The following is a 14,985-nucleotide window of genomic DNA, read 5'->3' as shown; positions in this document are numbered from 1 at the left end:
ATATATACACACACACTTTTTTATTTTTGAGGTGGGAGATCTTAGGTGAGTTTCCACACTTTTTTCCCAGTATTTGAACCCTGGAAATCTGTAATGGAATATATTTTAGGTTTAGCCCTCCTTGTCTGCAGACGTCTTCTGTCTCTCACTGATCTCCTGCACACAGCTCAGCATCAGACATGGAGAAGAGATCAGTGTAGATCTCCTGTGTGTGTATTTCTCTCCTCCATCCTCTGCCAGGCGGCTGGTGACGTCACGAAATCCCATTCATTAATCTACGGTGCCTGCTGACTCATGCTTAGCGGATAAAAAGAGAGACCCCGCCCCCTAATCGCTCGTCCCGCCCCTTCTACAAGATACCTGCCGCTCTATATAACCTGGAGAGGAGCTGTGCGCACATGGACGGAGGAGAGCCGAGAAGTCATCACCTCCGATCACCCCCGATCAACGCCGATCATTCCCGATCATCCCACAAACTGGTAAGACTGTAGACTGCATTCATCATAGGAGATAACACTGCACTCATCATGTTATATAATAGTATTACAGCACTGATAGCATATAATATATCAATGTAGACCTCCCATAGACCTTAAATCTCCCTGATCTGGGGAAAAATGGAGTTGCTCTAATATCTTCTAAGGACTGTGTCTAATGATAACTAATCTATCGTCACTGGAAATGTGCTGTATGTACCGTCATTCAGTGTACTTAAAGCGGAATTAAGGCATCCAAAGGTGCGATAGATGGATCAAAAACTGGTCGGTTTATCAGGCACTGGATGAATTTCGATCCATCTATGGTCTTTCCCATTGAAGAGATATTAATAATAACCGGCTTCTCACAAACTGGAATATTGGAAAATTTTCATTCGATCAGCACTTGCAGCCAATGGGCTGCAGCGCTGATCAGTGTATTCTGACAGCTAGGGGGAGTCCCACTTTTTAATCTTTTTAATCTGCTGTCTGATTGATTAAAAACACACACACACAATCCATCTATGGTCAGCCTAAAACAGGAGGTGTGGCTGGGAAAAAAGCCTAAAAACAGAAAACAAATGCAGCTACCACATTAAGGAATTGGTAAGTTACAATATATTTCTCTCTGAGTCTGATGATATTTACCAGATTCAACCTCTAATAGTATATACAGTATATCTATTCTAATAGTATATACAGTATATCCCCTCTAATAGTATATACAGTATATCTCTTCTAATAGTATATACAGTATATATCTCCTCTAATGTATATACAGTATATCCCCTCTAATAGTATATACAGTATATCACTTCTAATAGTATATACAGTATATCCCCTCTAATAGTATATACACAGTATATCTCTTCTAATAGTATATACAGTATATCTCTTCTAATAGTATATACAGTATATTCCCTCTAATAGTATATACAGTAGATCTCTTCTGATAGTATATACAGTATATCCCCTCTAATATTATATACAGTATATCTCTTCTAATAGTATATACAGTGTATATCTCCTCTAATGTATATACAGTGTATATCTCCTCTAATGTATATACAGCATATCCCCTCTAATAGTATATACAGTATATCTCCACTAATAGTATATACAGTATATCCCTTCTAATAGTATATACAGTATATCTCCTCTAATATTATATACAGTATATATCGTCTAATAGTATATACAGTATATCTCATCTAATAGTATATACACAGTATATCCCCTATAATAGTATATACAGTGTATATCTCCTCTAATGTATATATAGTATATCTCCTCTTATAGTATATACAGTATATCCCCTCTAATAGTATATACAGCATATCCCGTCTAATGGTATATACTGTATATCTCCTCTAATCGTATATACAGTATATCCCTTCTAATATTATATACACAGTATATCTCTTCTAATAGTATATACAGTATATCTCCTCTAATAGTATATACAGTATATCTCTTCTGTCTGTTATTCTCTCTGGATTAGAGATTTTGCTCCCTAACCATATAGTTAGTTATTTATATTTACCACTGCATAGAGATATTTAGGAATAAATTGCCTTATGTTTTAAACTTTACATATTAACTAAATTATACACCACACTTTTTTAAGGTTATTATCTGATTGATCGAAACAATAATCGGCCAACTAATCGATTATGAAAATAATTGTTAGTTGCGGCCCTAGTTATTAGTAACTTGGGCTTTGGGACTTCAGCTTCTCCTGGATGCTATGATGTTCCTTTATGAGTCTGTGAGAAGCTTCTGGAATGCATTGCACTGCTGTCCCTAATTGGGTAACACATGGGATCCCCAAGCGATAGAAGTAAAGTCAGTGAAATTACAAAAAAGTCAGAAAGTTCCAGTTTTATTGGGGTGCTGTCTATATATGTGAGAGGATGGGAGGGGACCACAGACGCAAAAGAGCCATGATGTCTAAGCTTTATTAGACTGTACACATGGCTGGTGAAAGCTGCCTTATGATTGGCTCAGAACATCATTGCTATAAGCGATATTAATAATATTGCTGAATCCTTCTGCCTGGTAATAGTATAGCTTGTCAGTGTTGTAATGATCAGAGAACCATGTGCAGTACATAATTACTGTGTGACCTTGTACACAGTGGACATAAAGATGCTGACTCAAAAGGAGGAAGTGGAGTATACATTACAAAATAGACGGAGTTTCCCACGGCTTCTAAGAAAGAAAAAAAAAGGAAAAAAAAGGAAAACTTTTTGGCATTAGTTGGGGGCCTTAATTAAAGAGGGATTCCACCAAAAAAAAAAATATTAAAAGCCAGCAGCTATAAATACTACAGCTGCTGACTTTTAATAAATGGACACTCACCTGTCCCGGGTTGCAGCGATGCCAGCAGCCGAGGCCGATCGATCGCTCGGCCCTTGGCTGCTGCCGCCAGCATTCTAGGTGAGGGAATCAGGAAGTGAAGCGAATCGGCTTCACTTTCCGGTTCCCTACTGCGCATGCGCGAGTTGCGCAGGGCAATAGGAATTCTCCGCGCTGTCACTGGGACCCGTGTGTGTCCCAGCAGACAGCGCGGCAGGACAGGAAATGGCGTAGACTCCCACGGGAGTCTATGCCCGGAAGTGGGTGTAAATACCTGTCTTTGACAGGTATCTCCACCCCCCTCCCCCCTGAAAGGTGCCAATTGTGACACCGGAGGGGGGGAGGGATCCGATCAGCGGAGGTTCCACTTTAGGGTGGAACCCCGCTTTAAGCTCCATTGATTTTGGTGCATACTACACCTTTACACACACATGAACTTTAATGGCATCCCAGTCTTAGTCCATAGGGTTCAATATTGAGTTGGCCCAATCTTTGCAGTTATAACAGCTTCAACTCTTCTGGGAAGGCCGTCCACAAGGTTTAGGAGTGTGTCTATGGGAATGTTTGACCATTCTTCCAGAAGCAGATTTGTGAGGTCAAACACTGATGTGGATGAGAAGGCCTGGTCTGGCCTGCTCTGATCAGTGTAATATTATTATATTATATAGTTATTACTCAGTACTGATTGATGCATAATAATCCAGCAATACAGTTTGCTATCTTTGAAGCACATTGCATGATATCTTATCGGTGGCATGTACATATGTATAGCAATTGCTCTCTTGTTTTATTCAGAGTTTTGTTGCTTAAGGTGGGTCCTGTACAAGTACTTTACTGTACTGGATTTGCATTCAGAGGTGTGGTGCAGGAGCTTCCAGAGGCAGCTGCACGTACACTGTATTTACAAACTCTGTGCAGTAGCATGCTCTCTGGAACATGTGTGGGTCATGTGATTGGGTGTGACAGCACATCTTTGTGTGCAGCCTAATGATTAACAGAAGGAGGTTGATATGGAGAGGTTGCTTCATTAGTATATCTAAAAAAAAAACTGTGTGATAGACCACTATTCGCTGCTTTTATTAGACTTTATTACACTTTATTAGACTTTAAGGGGTTGTAAAGGTTCACTTTTTATTTTCTAAATAGGTTCCTTTAAGCTAGTGCATTGTTGGTTCACTTACCTTTTCCTTCGATTTACCTTCCCTTCCCCTTCCCTTCTAAATGTTTTTTTCTTTGTTTTCTTGAATTTCTCATTTCCTGTTCCTCCTCAGTAAGCTGTTCTGGCTGACTAAGGGCCGGTTCACACAGCGAGCCGCGGCGAGGCGTCTCCGACTTACCTCGCCGCGACTTGCGGGGAGCTCAGCGGCGACTTGCAGAGGACTTCTGCATAGAAGTCAATGCAAGTCGCCCCCGAAGTCGCCCCGAAGTAGTACAGGAACCTTTTTTCTGAGTCGGAGCGACTCGAGTCGCTCCTCTCAGAACAGTTCCATAGTACTGAATAGGGGCGACTTGCGGGAGCGAGGCGAGGCGAGCCGTGTCGCCTCGCCTCGCGTCGCAGTGTGAACCGGCCCTTAACACCGCTCGGATGATGGTGTGAAGTTTACTGAGGAAAACAGGAAGTGAGAAATTCAGACAAAGAAAAAAAACATTTAGAAGGGAAATCGAAGGAAAAGGTAAGTGAACCAACAATGCTCTAGCTTAAAGGAACCTATTTAGAAAATAAAAAACAAAGCTTTACAACCCCTTTAGGGCCGGTTCACACTGCGGCGCGAGGCGAGGCGACACGGCTCGCCTCGCCTCGCTCCCGCAAGTCGCCCCCATTCTGTACAATGGAACCGTTCTGAGAGGAGCGACTCGAGTCGCTCCGACTCAGAAAAAAGGTTCCTGTACTACTTTGGGGCGACTTCGGGGGCGACTTGCATTGACTTCTATACAGAAGTCCTCTGCAAGTCGCCGCTGAGGTCCGTGCAGGTCGCGGCGAGGCAAGTCGGAGACGCCTCGCCGCGCATCGCTGTGTGCACCGGCCCTTAGGGTGGCACAGTGGTGTAGCGTAAAGCAGTCTATCAGTAAATTTGGCTTTGGTTAATTGGCCCTAGTATATGAATGTGAGTTAGGGACCTTAGATTGTAAGCTCCTTGAGGGTAGGGACTGATGTGAGTGAACATATATATATATGTAAAAGTGCTGTGTAAATTGACAGTGCTATATAAGTATCTGAAGTAAATAATACAAGTGGTAAAAAACAAAAAACTGTAAAGCCCCTTTCAAACATCCAGACCGTTCAGATCTGCCTGTTGGTTTTTATAGGCGGATCTGAACGGTCGCTCCATACAGCTCTATAGAGCGATGGATGTCAGCGGTGACATTTTTCAGCCGTCTGGCGGATCTGATCGGATGAAAACGGACAGTCGGTCCGTAATAATCCGATCCCCCCATAGAGGAGAGTAGACTCTCTAACTGGTCCGTCCCTGCACAGAGTGCAGAGACGGACTTGTCATCCGCCGGCTCAGCGGGGATCAACGGAGCGATCCCCGCTGAGCAAGCAGATGCTAAATACAGACAGCCCCGTGTGAAAGGGGCCTTAAAAGGTAAATGTTACGATCTGGGAGCAGTATTGACAAGGAATAGAAAAGTTATGCATGCATTGGGGCCGATTTACAAATGTACAACCCTGATCGATTCTGTCTGTGTCCAGGCCGCTCATCTGTGCCTAACCATAGGTAACCACTGGGTGTGCGGATACATACCAACACCGATGACTCCTCTTATGCCCTGTACACACGGTCGGACTTTCTGATGGAAAATATGCAATTGGATCTTGTTGTCGGAAAATCCGATCGTGTGTGGGCTCCATCGGACTTTTTCCATCGTAATTTCCGACACACAAAGTTTGAGAGCTGGATCTAAAATTTTCCGACAGCAAAATCTGATTGTTTAAATTCTGATCATGTGTAGACAATTCTGAAGGACAAAGTGCCACGCATGCTCAGATTAAATTATGAGACGAAAGCTATTGGCTACTGGCTCGTTTATAGTCCCGTCATACGTGTTCTACGTCACTGCGTTCGTGTGTATGCAAGACAAGTTTGGGCCAAAATCCGTCTGAAAAAATGCGATGGATTTTGTTGTCAGAATGTCCGACCGTGTGTATGGGGCATCAGGCTGTCATGTCTTCTGAGCTGTGCGCATACACCACTGATCCCAGCTGCAAGAATTTTGTTTATATACCTGCTGTATGCAGTAAATTGGATGATCCCTGAACCAGCAGTGTTAAACATGAACTGCAAGTAGGGTTGCCACTAAGGATGAGCTCAGGCATGTTCGCAACTTCACGTGCCCGTGCCCGCCAGGAGGCTAACACTCCTCATCGCTAATCACAGGCAGCGAGACATTTCCCTATCTGTGCAGCCGCGGATCGGAAAATGTCTCACTGCCTGTGATTAGTGCTGCGGAGTGTCAGCTTCCTGGCGGGCACGGACATGTGGAGTTCACAGCTCTGCTACCTGGTTTTACCGCCCCCCTAGCTGCAAATGGTTGGGCCTTATGAAGAAGAGGAATTTACTAAATTCATCAACTCACAGTAACCAATCACATTTCATCCAGAACGGGCAAAGGTGTTTTCTAAAGGCAAATAGTCCGTTCACCTTGCAAGGATTTTCCCTTAAATTTATTAAATGTGGGAAAAATTCACTTTGCAAAGTAAACCCACTACTGTTCAAAGAAAAAAAAATCTGTATCTTAGATTGGGTGATGGAAGTCAGCAGAGCTTCACATCTTTCTCTAAACTAAGGCAAATTTCCTTGCAGCCTTTAGTAAATCAGGCCCATAAAGTCTGTATTAATGCCTTAGCCCTTGTACACACGGTCGGATAATCTGTCGGATTGCGTCTTATCGGACCGTGTTGTCGGATAATCCATCTGTGTGTGGTATGCATCGGACTGATTCCGTCCGAATCTCTGTCCGACTCAATTTTCCAACATGTTGGAAATATTTCCCGACCAACTGGGCCGGACGGACCTAATCCGATCATGTGTAGAGCATTTTCATCGGACCAAGTGCCACGCATGCTCAGATCAAATTCCTACATCAAAGCTATTGGCTACTAGCCTGAACGTAGTCCCATCGTAACGAAATTACGTCATCACGTTCTGAAAGATCGGATTTTTTGCCAACTTGGCCCGACCGTGTGTATGCAACAGTTTCAGACAAAATCCGACAGGCAAAATCCGACGGATTTGGTTGTGGAAATCTCCGACCGTGTGTACAGGGGCTTAGAAGCGCAGTAGTAGCAGCGACCAATCTCCAGAACATCAAGTGGAATTCTATGAATAGATAATGGAGGTCTGTGTCACTTTAAAAGCCGCCCATCCAGCCACTTGGTATGCTTGTAAAGCTAATGTGAGCTCTTCAGTCATTTTTATGGGGCAGAAAAAGAAGTGTCAGTAAGTTGGAATGTATATGGGCACATTTAATATGGCCGTATGTATCCATAGACTTTTGGAAAAGGGTAATTTTAATGCAGCAATATTTATATTCCTCCGCACATTCATTAATATGAAACAAAATGTAGTCTAGTATATTCTGCGTAGATAAAGGAGCATCGAGGCTTTATAATAGATCACAGGAGACGAGATAACAGTCTGGAATATTCCAGAGCGATAACGTGACTGTCTGCGTTATGGAATGTATTTGGTAATGGCCATCAGACACGGTTGGGTAATGGGACATATACAGCCAAAGTTCATTGTTCAGTGTGCCGTCACTATCTTTAGGTACAGTATTAGAACTGGAGGTTTTCTTTGTCAAACATTAATTTTCCACTTTTATAATGACTGATAATTCAAGCTTTGTGACATGTAATGTATTTTATCTTTACAGCACATAGACTTGATCTTATCACAAATACTATACCGGGCAGATTAACTCCCATGTTTACATGGAACCGAAATGCTGATTGGAAATAATTATTTAATACATAACTCCCAAAATATTTTCAAGCACCTGTCATGGCCTCTGTCTATTTTTTTTATACAACTTTTACTGTTCAGTCAACACTTGTTGTGCCCCGAGCTATATATCAGTTTAAGATGAGCATACCAGTAATTTCAATCAATTAGGTGTCTATTTATAAATCATTCGTTAAATGAATACCACAAGCATTCGTCCAGGCTGCTCAAACTTTCCCTATATTTTCTCTACTATGATCCCTGGGATCTGCAGCTCCATCTAGTGTCCAAAATGAAGTGTATTCTTCTAAAATAAAGGTATATTTTCTGATTGAGGTATTTCAGAAAATATACTATTCCTAGATTGTAAGCTCTAACGAGCAGGGCCCTCTGATTCCCCCCTGTATTGAATTGTATTGAATCGTATTGTGAAGTCTGCCCTAATGTTGTAAAGTGCTGCGTAAACTGTTGGCGCTATAGAAATCCTGTATAATAATATAATAATAATATACTGCATTTTGTCCACTAGATGGAGCTAACAGTCAGAAAAAGTCATATTATTTGAGAAAATATGGGGAAAATGTGTGCAGCCTCACAAATGCTTTATAAATAGACCCCTTGGCCCTCAAACTAGAAATCTCAAGACGCTATTATATTTGTTAGCCAATAAATGTATAACAGTGTGCCTCCCTGAAAGCTCCGTAAACAGCATTTTTCTCCCAAAGCAGTTAACATTAGCCTGGTAAACACATGAAAAAGGAGCCTGAGCATCGCCTACTGTCTAGAAATAGTAAATATCAATTATTCTACAGTTATTTCAAACATATAGTTCTCACTTAGCGTAGACACCTTAAGATGCTATTATATTGTTTAGCCCAAAAAATACTCCCATTAATGCTAATCCCTGAATACTTTGTAAACAGGCTTTTGCAACAATGCAGTTAATGTTAGCCTGGTAAACACATGAAAATTAGCCTAGAGCTCCATCTACTGGCTGGAAATAGTAAATACAAATGATTCATATGCAATATTTCATAGAGACCTGACTGCTTTTTATTTTTTTTCTTCTTTTTTTTTTTTTTTTTAGTGCAGGTTAGAAACTTACTGCTGCAATCTATATGTTAATTTTCTCTTTTTTTTCAGTGCTTATTGTACACATTTTCAGCACTGATTACATATCGGGTTTGTTTCCTCTGTTGCTTACAGTATACGTATCTCATCACAGATGATCTTGTCTCCTCTGGAAATAGATGGTGCCAGTTGATGTGGTAACAACATTATAATCCACCTTACCTGAGGGATTTGGTGTGTACGGCGGCGAATCAAAGCCTTGTTTTGATCTCTCTAGTGGGTCCAGGAAGTCATTTTAGGTTTATGAAAATTCACCTTACAGGCATTGGTGGAGGGGGCGGAGCCACAATGAAGGGGACCAGAGTACAGTGGCACTATAAAATAAGTGTCTATATAGTTTAAAATCCAGTAATACACGGTCTCACCCTGCTCTGCACATGCTCAGTTTCTCTCCATTTTTAGGCACTGATCTTTGTAGAGGCCGATCTGCTGACAGCCTTAGCGAGGAAATAAACCCTTCTATCCTTTACAGCCAAGGAAGCTGCTTCTGTTTGATCATCAACTGCCATGGTGCTGCATATGTGATCGGTTATGACACCATCCACTTGATGGTTTGACAATTTTGTGGAGGAAACAAGCAAATGTGACAGTTAGCAATCCCGGCATTCCAGGAATGTAACTTTTTTTTAAACTGTTAAATTGACAGCTTTAATTCCACATTATGATTTACTGCTATTCAGGGGCCCTGGGCTTCAGCAAAATGGCAGCCTCAAGTAAGGCCGCGTACACACGGGCGGATTGTCTGCCCAACTAAGTTCGTCAGACAATCAGACAGATAGTCCGTTCAAAATTTGAATGAACGGACTTGACCACACACGATGAGCAGACGGTCCGCTGAAAGCGTGCGTGATGACGTGTACAGCACGTACGACGGGACTAGAAAAACGACGTCCTATACACTGCAATGCAACCTTCGGCCGTGTAAATCCTTTCTGAGCATGCGCCATACTTAGTCCGTCCAACTTGCCGACACACGAGCGGACTGTCCGCTGAAACCAAGTTTGGACGGACAAAACCAAGTTTGAACGGACAAAATTACGGAAATTCCGTAAGACTTTGTTCATCAGACAGTCCGCTGAAAAAGTCCGCTGAAAAAGTCCGCTGAAGCCCACACACGAGCGGATTGTCCGCTGAAACACGGTTCAGCGTACTAAGTTGGACAGACAATCCGCCCGTGTGTACGCGGCCTAAGAAGAAACAGGAGCAATGATGGAGGCAATTTATAGCACACACTCATTTTGGTAGCATAATTATTATTGTTGTGGAATGTATGTTCCTTGCTTAAGAACATTATTTTTTGTCAAGTTGTTATGGGTAAAGTTCCACTTTAACCGCTTGCCGACCAGCCGCTGTGATTATACTGCGGCAGGTTGGCATGATCCCACGAACCGTCGTAGCTATACATGACATAATATGACTATAAATGACAGTGGTCCCAAAAATGTGTCAAAAGTGTCCGATGTGTTCGCAATAATGTCACAGTCCCGATAAAAATTGCAGATCGCCACCATTACTATTAAAAAAATTGATAAAACTGCTATAAATCTATCCCCTATTTTGTAGGCGCTATAACTTTTGTGCAAACCAATCAATATACGCTTATTACGATTTTTCTTTTTTACCAAAAATATGTAGAATACATATTGGCCTCAACTGAGAAAAAAAATAGCTTTTTTTGGCTTTCATATAAAATGGGGATATTTATTATAGCAAAAAGTACAAAATATTGTATTTTTTTCAAATTACGCTTTTTTTATGTTTATAGCTCAAAAAATAAAAACCACAGAGATGATCAAATACCACCAAAAGAAATCTCTATTTGTAGGAAAAAAAGGACGTCAATCTTGTTTGGGTGCAACGTCACACGACCGCGTAATTGTCAGTGCCGAATCGCAAAAAATGGCCCACTCATTCAGCAGCCAAATCTTCCGGGGCTGAAGTGGTTAACTGTATACTCCTTTTTATCATACAGTTACATTATAATGAACAGCGATGTGAAGTCCAAATATAGATAAAGAAGCTGCCATTTCTGACTTGTTTTTGAAGGTACAACCTTAATTTTTTTTTTTTTTTGCTTCACTATTTAGCAAGTTACTGACCCGGAAACATATGTACTATACATATCAAGTGAGCTGACACTTCACTGGTTGCATGCTTGTTGTACTGGGAAAATAATGATGATGGCCCTGGAACATGCACATTCACAAATAAGTCAGCAGCTGTCTAATTTCTGTTCTGAAATCTAATCAGTGTCTGTCAGCCTCTCATAGTGCACTATATGGAGGAAAAATCTGACTTGCTGCTAAGGGCAACATGCAGTTAAATGGAGCAGGGATGCGTCATTGGTTGCTAGGATGCTATTGGTTGCACAGCTGTGTCTTAGCAACCAAAGATGTTGTGTGGCCTGGGGGGATGAACAGGTCACTCATGAGGGACACTCTTTATGAATTCCATTGAATGTGTTTAGCAAAACGGTTACATTTTTCTATTTTGAACATTCCTTTAAGATAGCTCCACGCTGTCTTCTCGGGTGTGAATATACAACAATCAGTCCCCAGCCTGCTTGCGAGCTGCCAGAAAAATTTGATTTTACCACAGTCCCAGTGAGTGATCCCTGGGGGAGGGGAGGCAGAGACAATGTTTCACCCAGCATCTGAAAGACTGCTATGTTTGCCAAAGATGATCATCTGAACCCTAAGCCTAGGTGCTGGTCTGGAGGGGGATGACTGCTTTGTAATGGTAAAATTTACAATCTTATTTACTTGTCTGGTATTTATTAATTTAGACCAAAGTTGCCACCCCTTACCCGCTCCACAGGCACCCTCCAGTTCCACTTGGAAGCCCAGGACCGTGGTACAAGTCAGTAGCTAAGGCAGCTCCCATCTACAAACTCACTGTGGATGGGGAGATCCTCCCCACTGAGCTATTGTATTCTAACAGCGGGGAGACTTTCCTGCCATTAGAATACACTGATCAGAGCTGTGGGCTGTAGCTGGTAGCACTGATCGAATGGGGGAAATCTGACAAGCTAATTGTACAGAAGTCAATCAAAAGAACAACTTTTTTTTTAAAATAACAAACATGTTATACTTACCTCCACTGTGCAGCTCGTTTTGCACAGAGTGGCCGCGAACCTGCTCTTCTTGGGTCCCTCGGCAGCTGCCTCATCTTCCTCCCACAAGTACTTCTCACGTTCATGCGAACTCCCTCGCATGGTGAGAAGCACCTGTGGGCGCGCTCCCGTGATACAGCCGGCGGCTATAGCCGCTCGCTGTATCACACGGCCCCGTCCCCTGGCGCTCCGTGTCATTGGATGTGATTGATAGCAGCGCGAGCCAATGGCTGCGCTGCTTTCAATCCATCAACTCCAGCCAATCAGCGGCCAGGCTGAGAGGCGAAAAGGATGTCGGGGACGAGGGCGGGACTTTCGAGGGGTCAGGTAAGTAAAACGGGGGGACTGGGGGAGCCGGCACTGTGAGATGTTTTTTCAGCTTAATGCATGCTATATAAAATATTTGTCTTTACAACCCCTTTAAGAGGACAGCATGTACCAGATATAGATAATTGAAATGCCTATTTTCTAATTACAGGTTCTCTGATCTGCTTCACTCAAGAGACCAAAATAATGTCTATGGAATCAGCAGATTATCAGACAAGTGAATGGTCACCCCTTCCCGTGGTTATTATCGGTAAGTGTTTGCCTGTTGAATTTTCATACTGCTTAGTCGTGGCATCGCTAATAATTCTTATAAAACTGAAACGGAGAAGTTTCTCTGCTGATTTCCATTTAGAATTCTTCCACTTTAGCAATAACCACTCTTAAGCCTCGTACACACGATCGTATTTTCTGATTGGGAATTGTGTGATAAAAAGCTGTTGGTGGAAAATCTGACCATTTGTACGCTCCATCAGACAGTTGTTAACGGATTTTCTGCGGACAAATGTTGGATGGCAAACTTTAAAATTTTCCGCAGACAGATGTCTGTTTTCGAATTTCGAATTGTACACAAGTCCGTCGGACAAAAGTCCAAAGTACAAAACACGCATGCCCAGAAGCAAGGGCGAGCCAGTAGCGGTCGGTCTTGTAAACTAGCGTTCATAATGGAGAATTAACATTCGTGATGCGGCAAATTAGGAGATCTCGAAATGCAGCGCACAATCTCTTCTTTAATGGGATAATAATGAAGCTGCTTTGCTGGTGATACTGATGGAGTTATTGCAAACAAATTTTCAAAGGCTTTTTTTTTCTAGTGATATCAAGAATAATATTATTATGCTTGTTGTTTTTTTTTTGTTTTGTTACCACAACACCATTATCCCGTAGTTTTTAAGATCAAAGATACAACTATTTTGGTGTCCCTTGTTAATCCTACATAGTATTTTTTTAAATGTAACTGCCTACTCCCAAACTGTCATTTGAAGTAAAACACAAGTATTATTCTCCACAATTTTTTTTTTATTGTGTATTAAAAAAAAGAAAACAAATAAAATTAGACATGCTATCTGCCAATAGAACTTAACCAAAAAGTGCATTCTATGCATCTATAAATATAGAAAATATACCAAATCAAATCATTATTCAACCAAAGAATAAAATAAAATAAAAGCCTCATGCATGTGTCCTGCTTCTTAATATAGGGGGTCAACAATGCCAAGAGTTGGTGAAAGCAGGGGTCTGTCATCTGGAGATAATTCCGAAAATCATCCGGATTATTCTCCTGGAGCTCCCGCAGCAAAGGCATATGGCAAATTGGTCACCATTTATAAAGCAACCAATTTTTGGTCAAAGAAATCCTCCTCCTCCTGTTGCTGGACTGGACTTGGGTCAAAACAATAACTCTAAGGCCAATAATAAATAACACGTCACGGCAGTTCAGAAACAATCAGAAAAGTCCAAACTGAAAAGCGCAAAATGAAAAGCGCAAAATGAAAAGCACGAACTTCACTAACACGAAATTAGCAGACGGAGCCCAAAGGGTGGCGCTAAAGAGCTGAAAAACCACATAGTACGTTACTACGTTCATGTTTGTTGGCCAACAATTGTGTGCCGTTTGTATGCAAGACAAGTTTGGGGCCAACACCCTTCGGACAAAAGTCTGAGGTTTTGTCTGTGAAAAATCTGATCGTGTGTATGAGGCTTAAGTCTGAAGAGAGCTACGTGAGTTGGAGCGCTTCCACATCCGTCCCTCAAGAAGAGTTGTGCTTGTTCAGTTCTTATTTATTTTTACAATATTTATGCCATATTTATTTAACCATGTTGATTTTAAAGTGGATCTAAAACCATTGATTTTTTTTCCTCAAAACTGTATTTAACGGGTGCTGTAAGTGATAACTGTCACAGTTCCTTGTACTTTCAACTTAACTATCAAGCCATCAAATGGATGGTGTCATAGCTGAATACATGTACAGCACCATGGTAACTACAGATCAAATGGAGGCTAAGAGAGCAGCTTCCTTGGCTGTAAAGGATAGGATAGTATAGTTCCTTATTAAGTTTTACAGCCAGCCTTGAAGACATGTTAAAGTGGTTGTAAACCCTTTACAACCACTTTAAACTACAGGCAAGCCTATAGTTAGGCTTGCCTGTAGTTGCAATGGATATCTCCTAAACCTGCATGGTTTTGGAGATATCCCTATATTTACATGTGCCGACGTCATGCGGCACATGCGCACTTAAGCCAACTCAAGCAATGGCAGTACCAGCCGTTGCTTCATTTGTACTGTGCCGTTCATGCGCATGCGCGGGAGGGACATCATCGCGGCTCTGGCCAATCACAGTGCCGGAGCCGTGATACCCAGAAGCTAGCCCCGGGTGACATGTCGGCGGCCTGAGGGGGAGACGAGGAGGGCTGCAGGGGATTTGTTCTCGGCTAAGTAATTCATAATGAGCTAGTATGATATGCATACTAGCTCATTATGCCTTTATCTTGCAGGGTGTGTTTACTTCCTCTTTAAATGAACAATCTAAAGAGGACAGACCACAGTAAACCATTTCAACTACCTTTTAAGGAAGGAAAACCAAAAGAAGATGCATTCTTTTTTTTATCAAATGTTTTTTTATTATTTTTCCATAC

The 14,985-nt window shown here is 41.8% G+C and overlaps 1 protein-coding gene across 1 annotated transcript in view; it reads left to right on the top strand.

Moving 5' to 3' along the window:
* Positions 1–334: 334 nt before the first annotated feature.
* The window catches only part of LOC143930741 (oxidative stress-induced growth inhibitor 1-like), a 35,673-nt gene continuing 21,022 nt past the window's right edge, over positions 335–14,985 (top strand). Inside the window, 2 exon segments of the mRNA XM_077455306.1 lie at positions 335–479; positions 12,502–12,600. Coding sequence (XP_077311432.1) covers positions 12,537–12,600 — 64 coding nt within the window. The 5' untranslated portion in view covers positions 335–479; positions 12,502–12,536.

Source organism: Lithobates pipiens, unplaced genomic scaffold, assembly GCF_037356315.1.
Source record: "Lithobates pipiens isolate NorthernLeopardFrog02 unplaced genomic scaffold, aLitPip1_a1.2 Scaffold_10, whole genome shotgun sequence".
Classification (NCBI taxonomy): Eukaryota; Metazoa; Chordata; class Amphibia; order Anura; family Ranidae; genus Lithobates; species Lithobates pipiens.
This window is presented reverse-complemented; position numbering and strand designations above follow the sequence as displayed.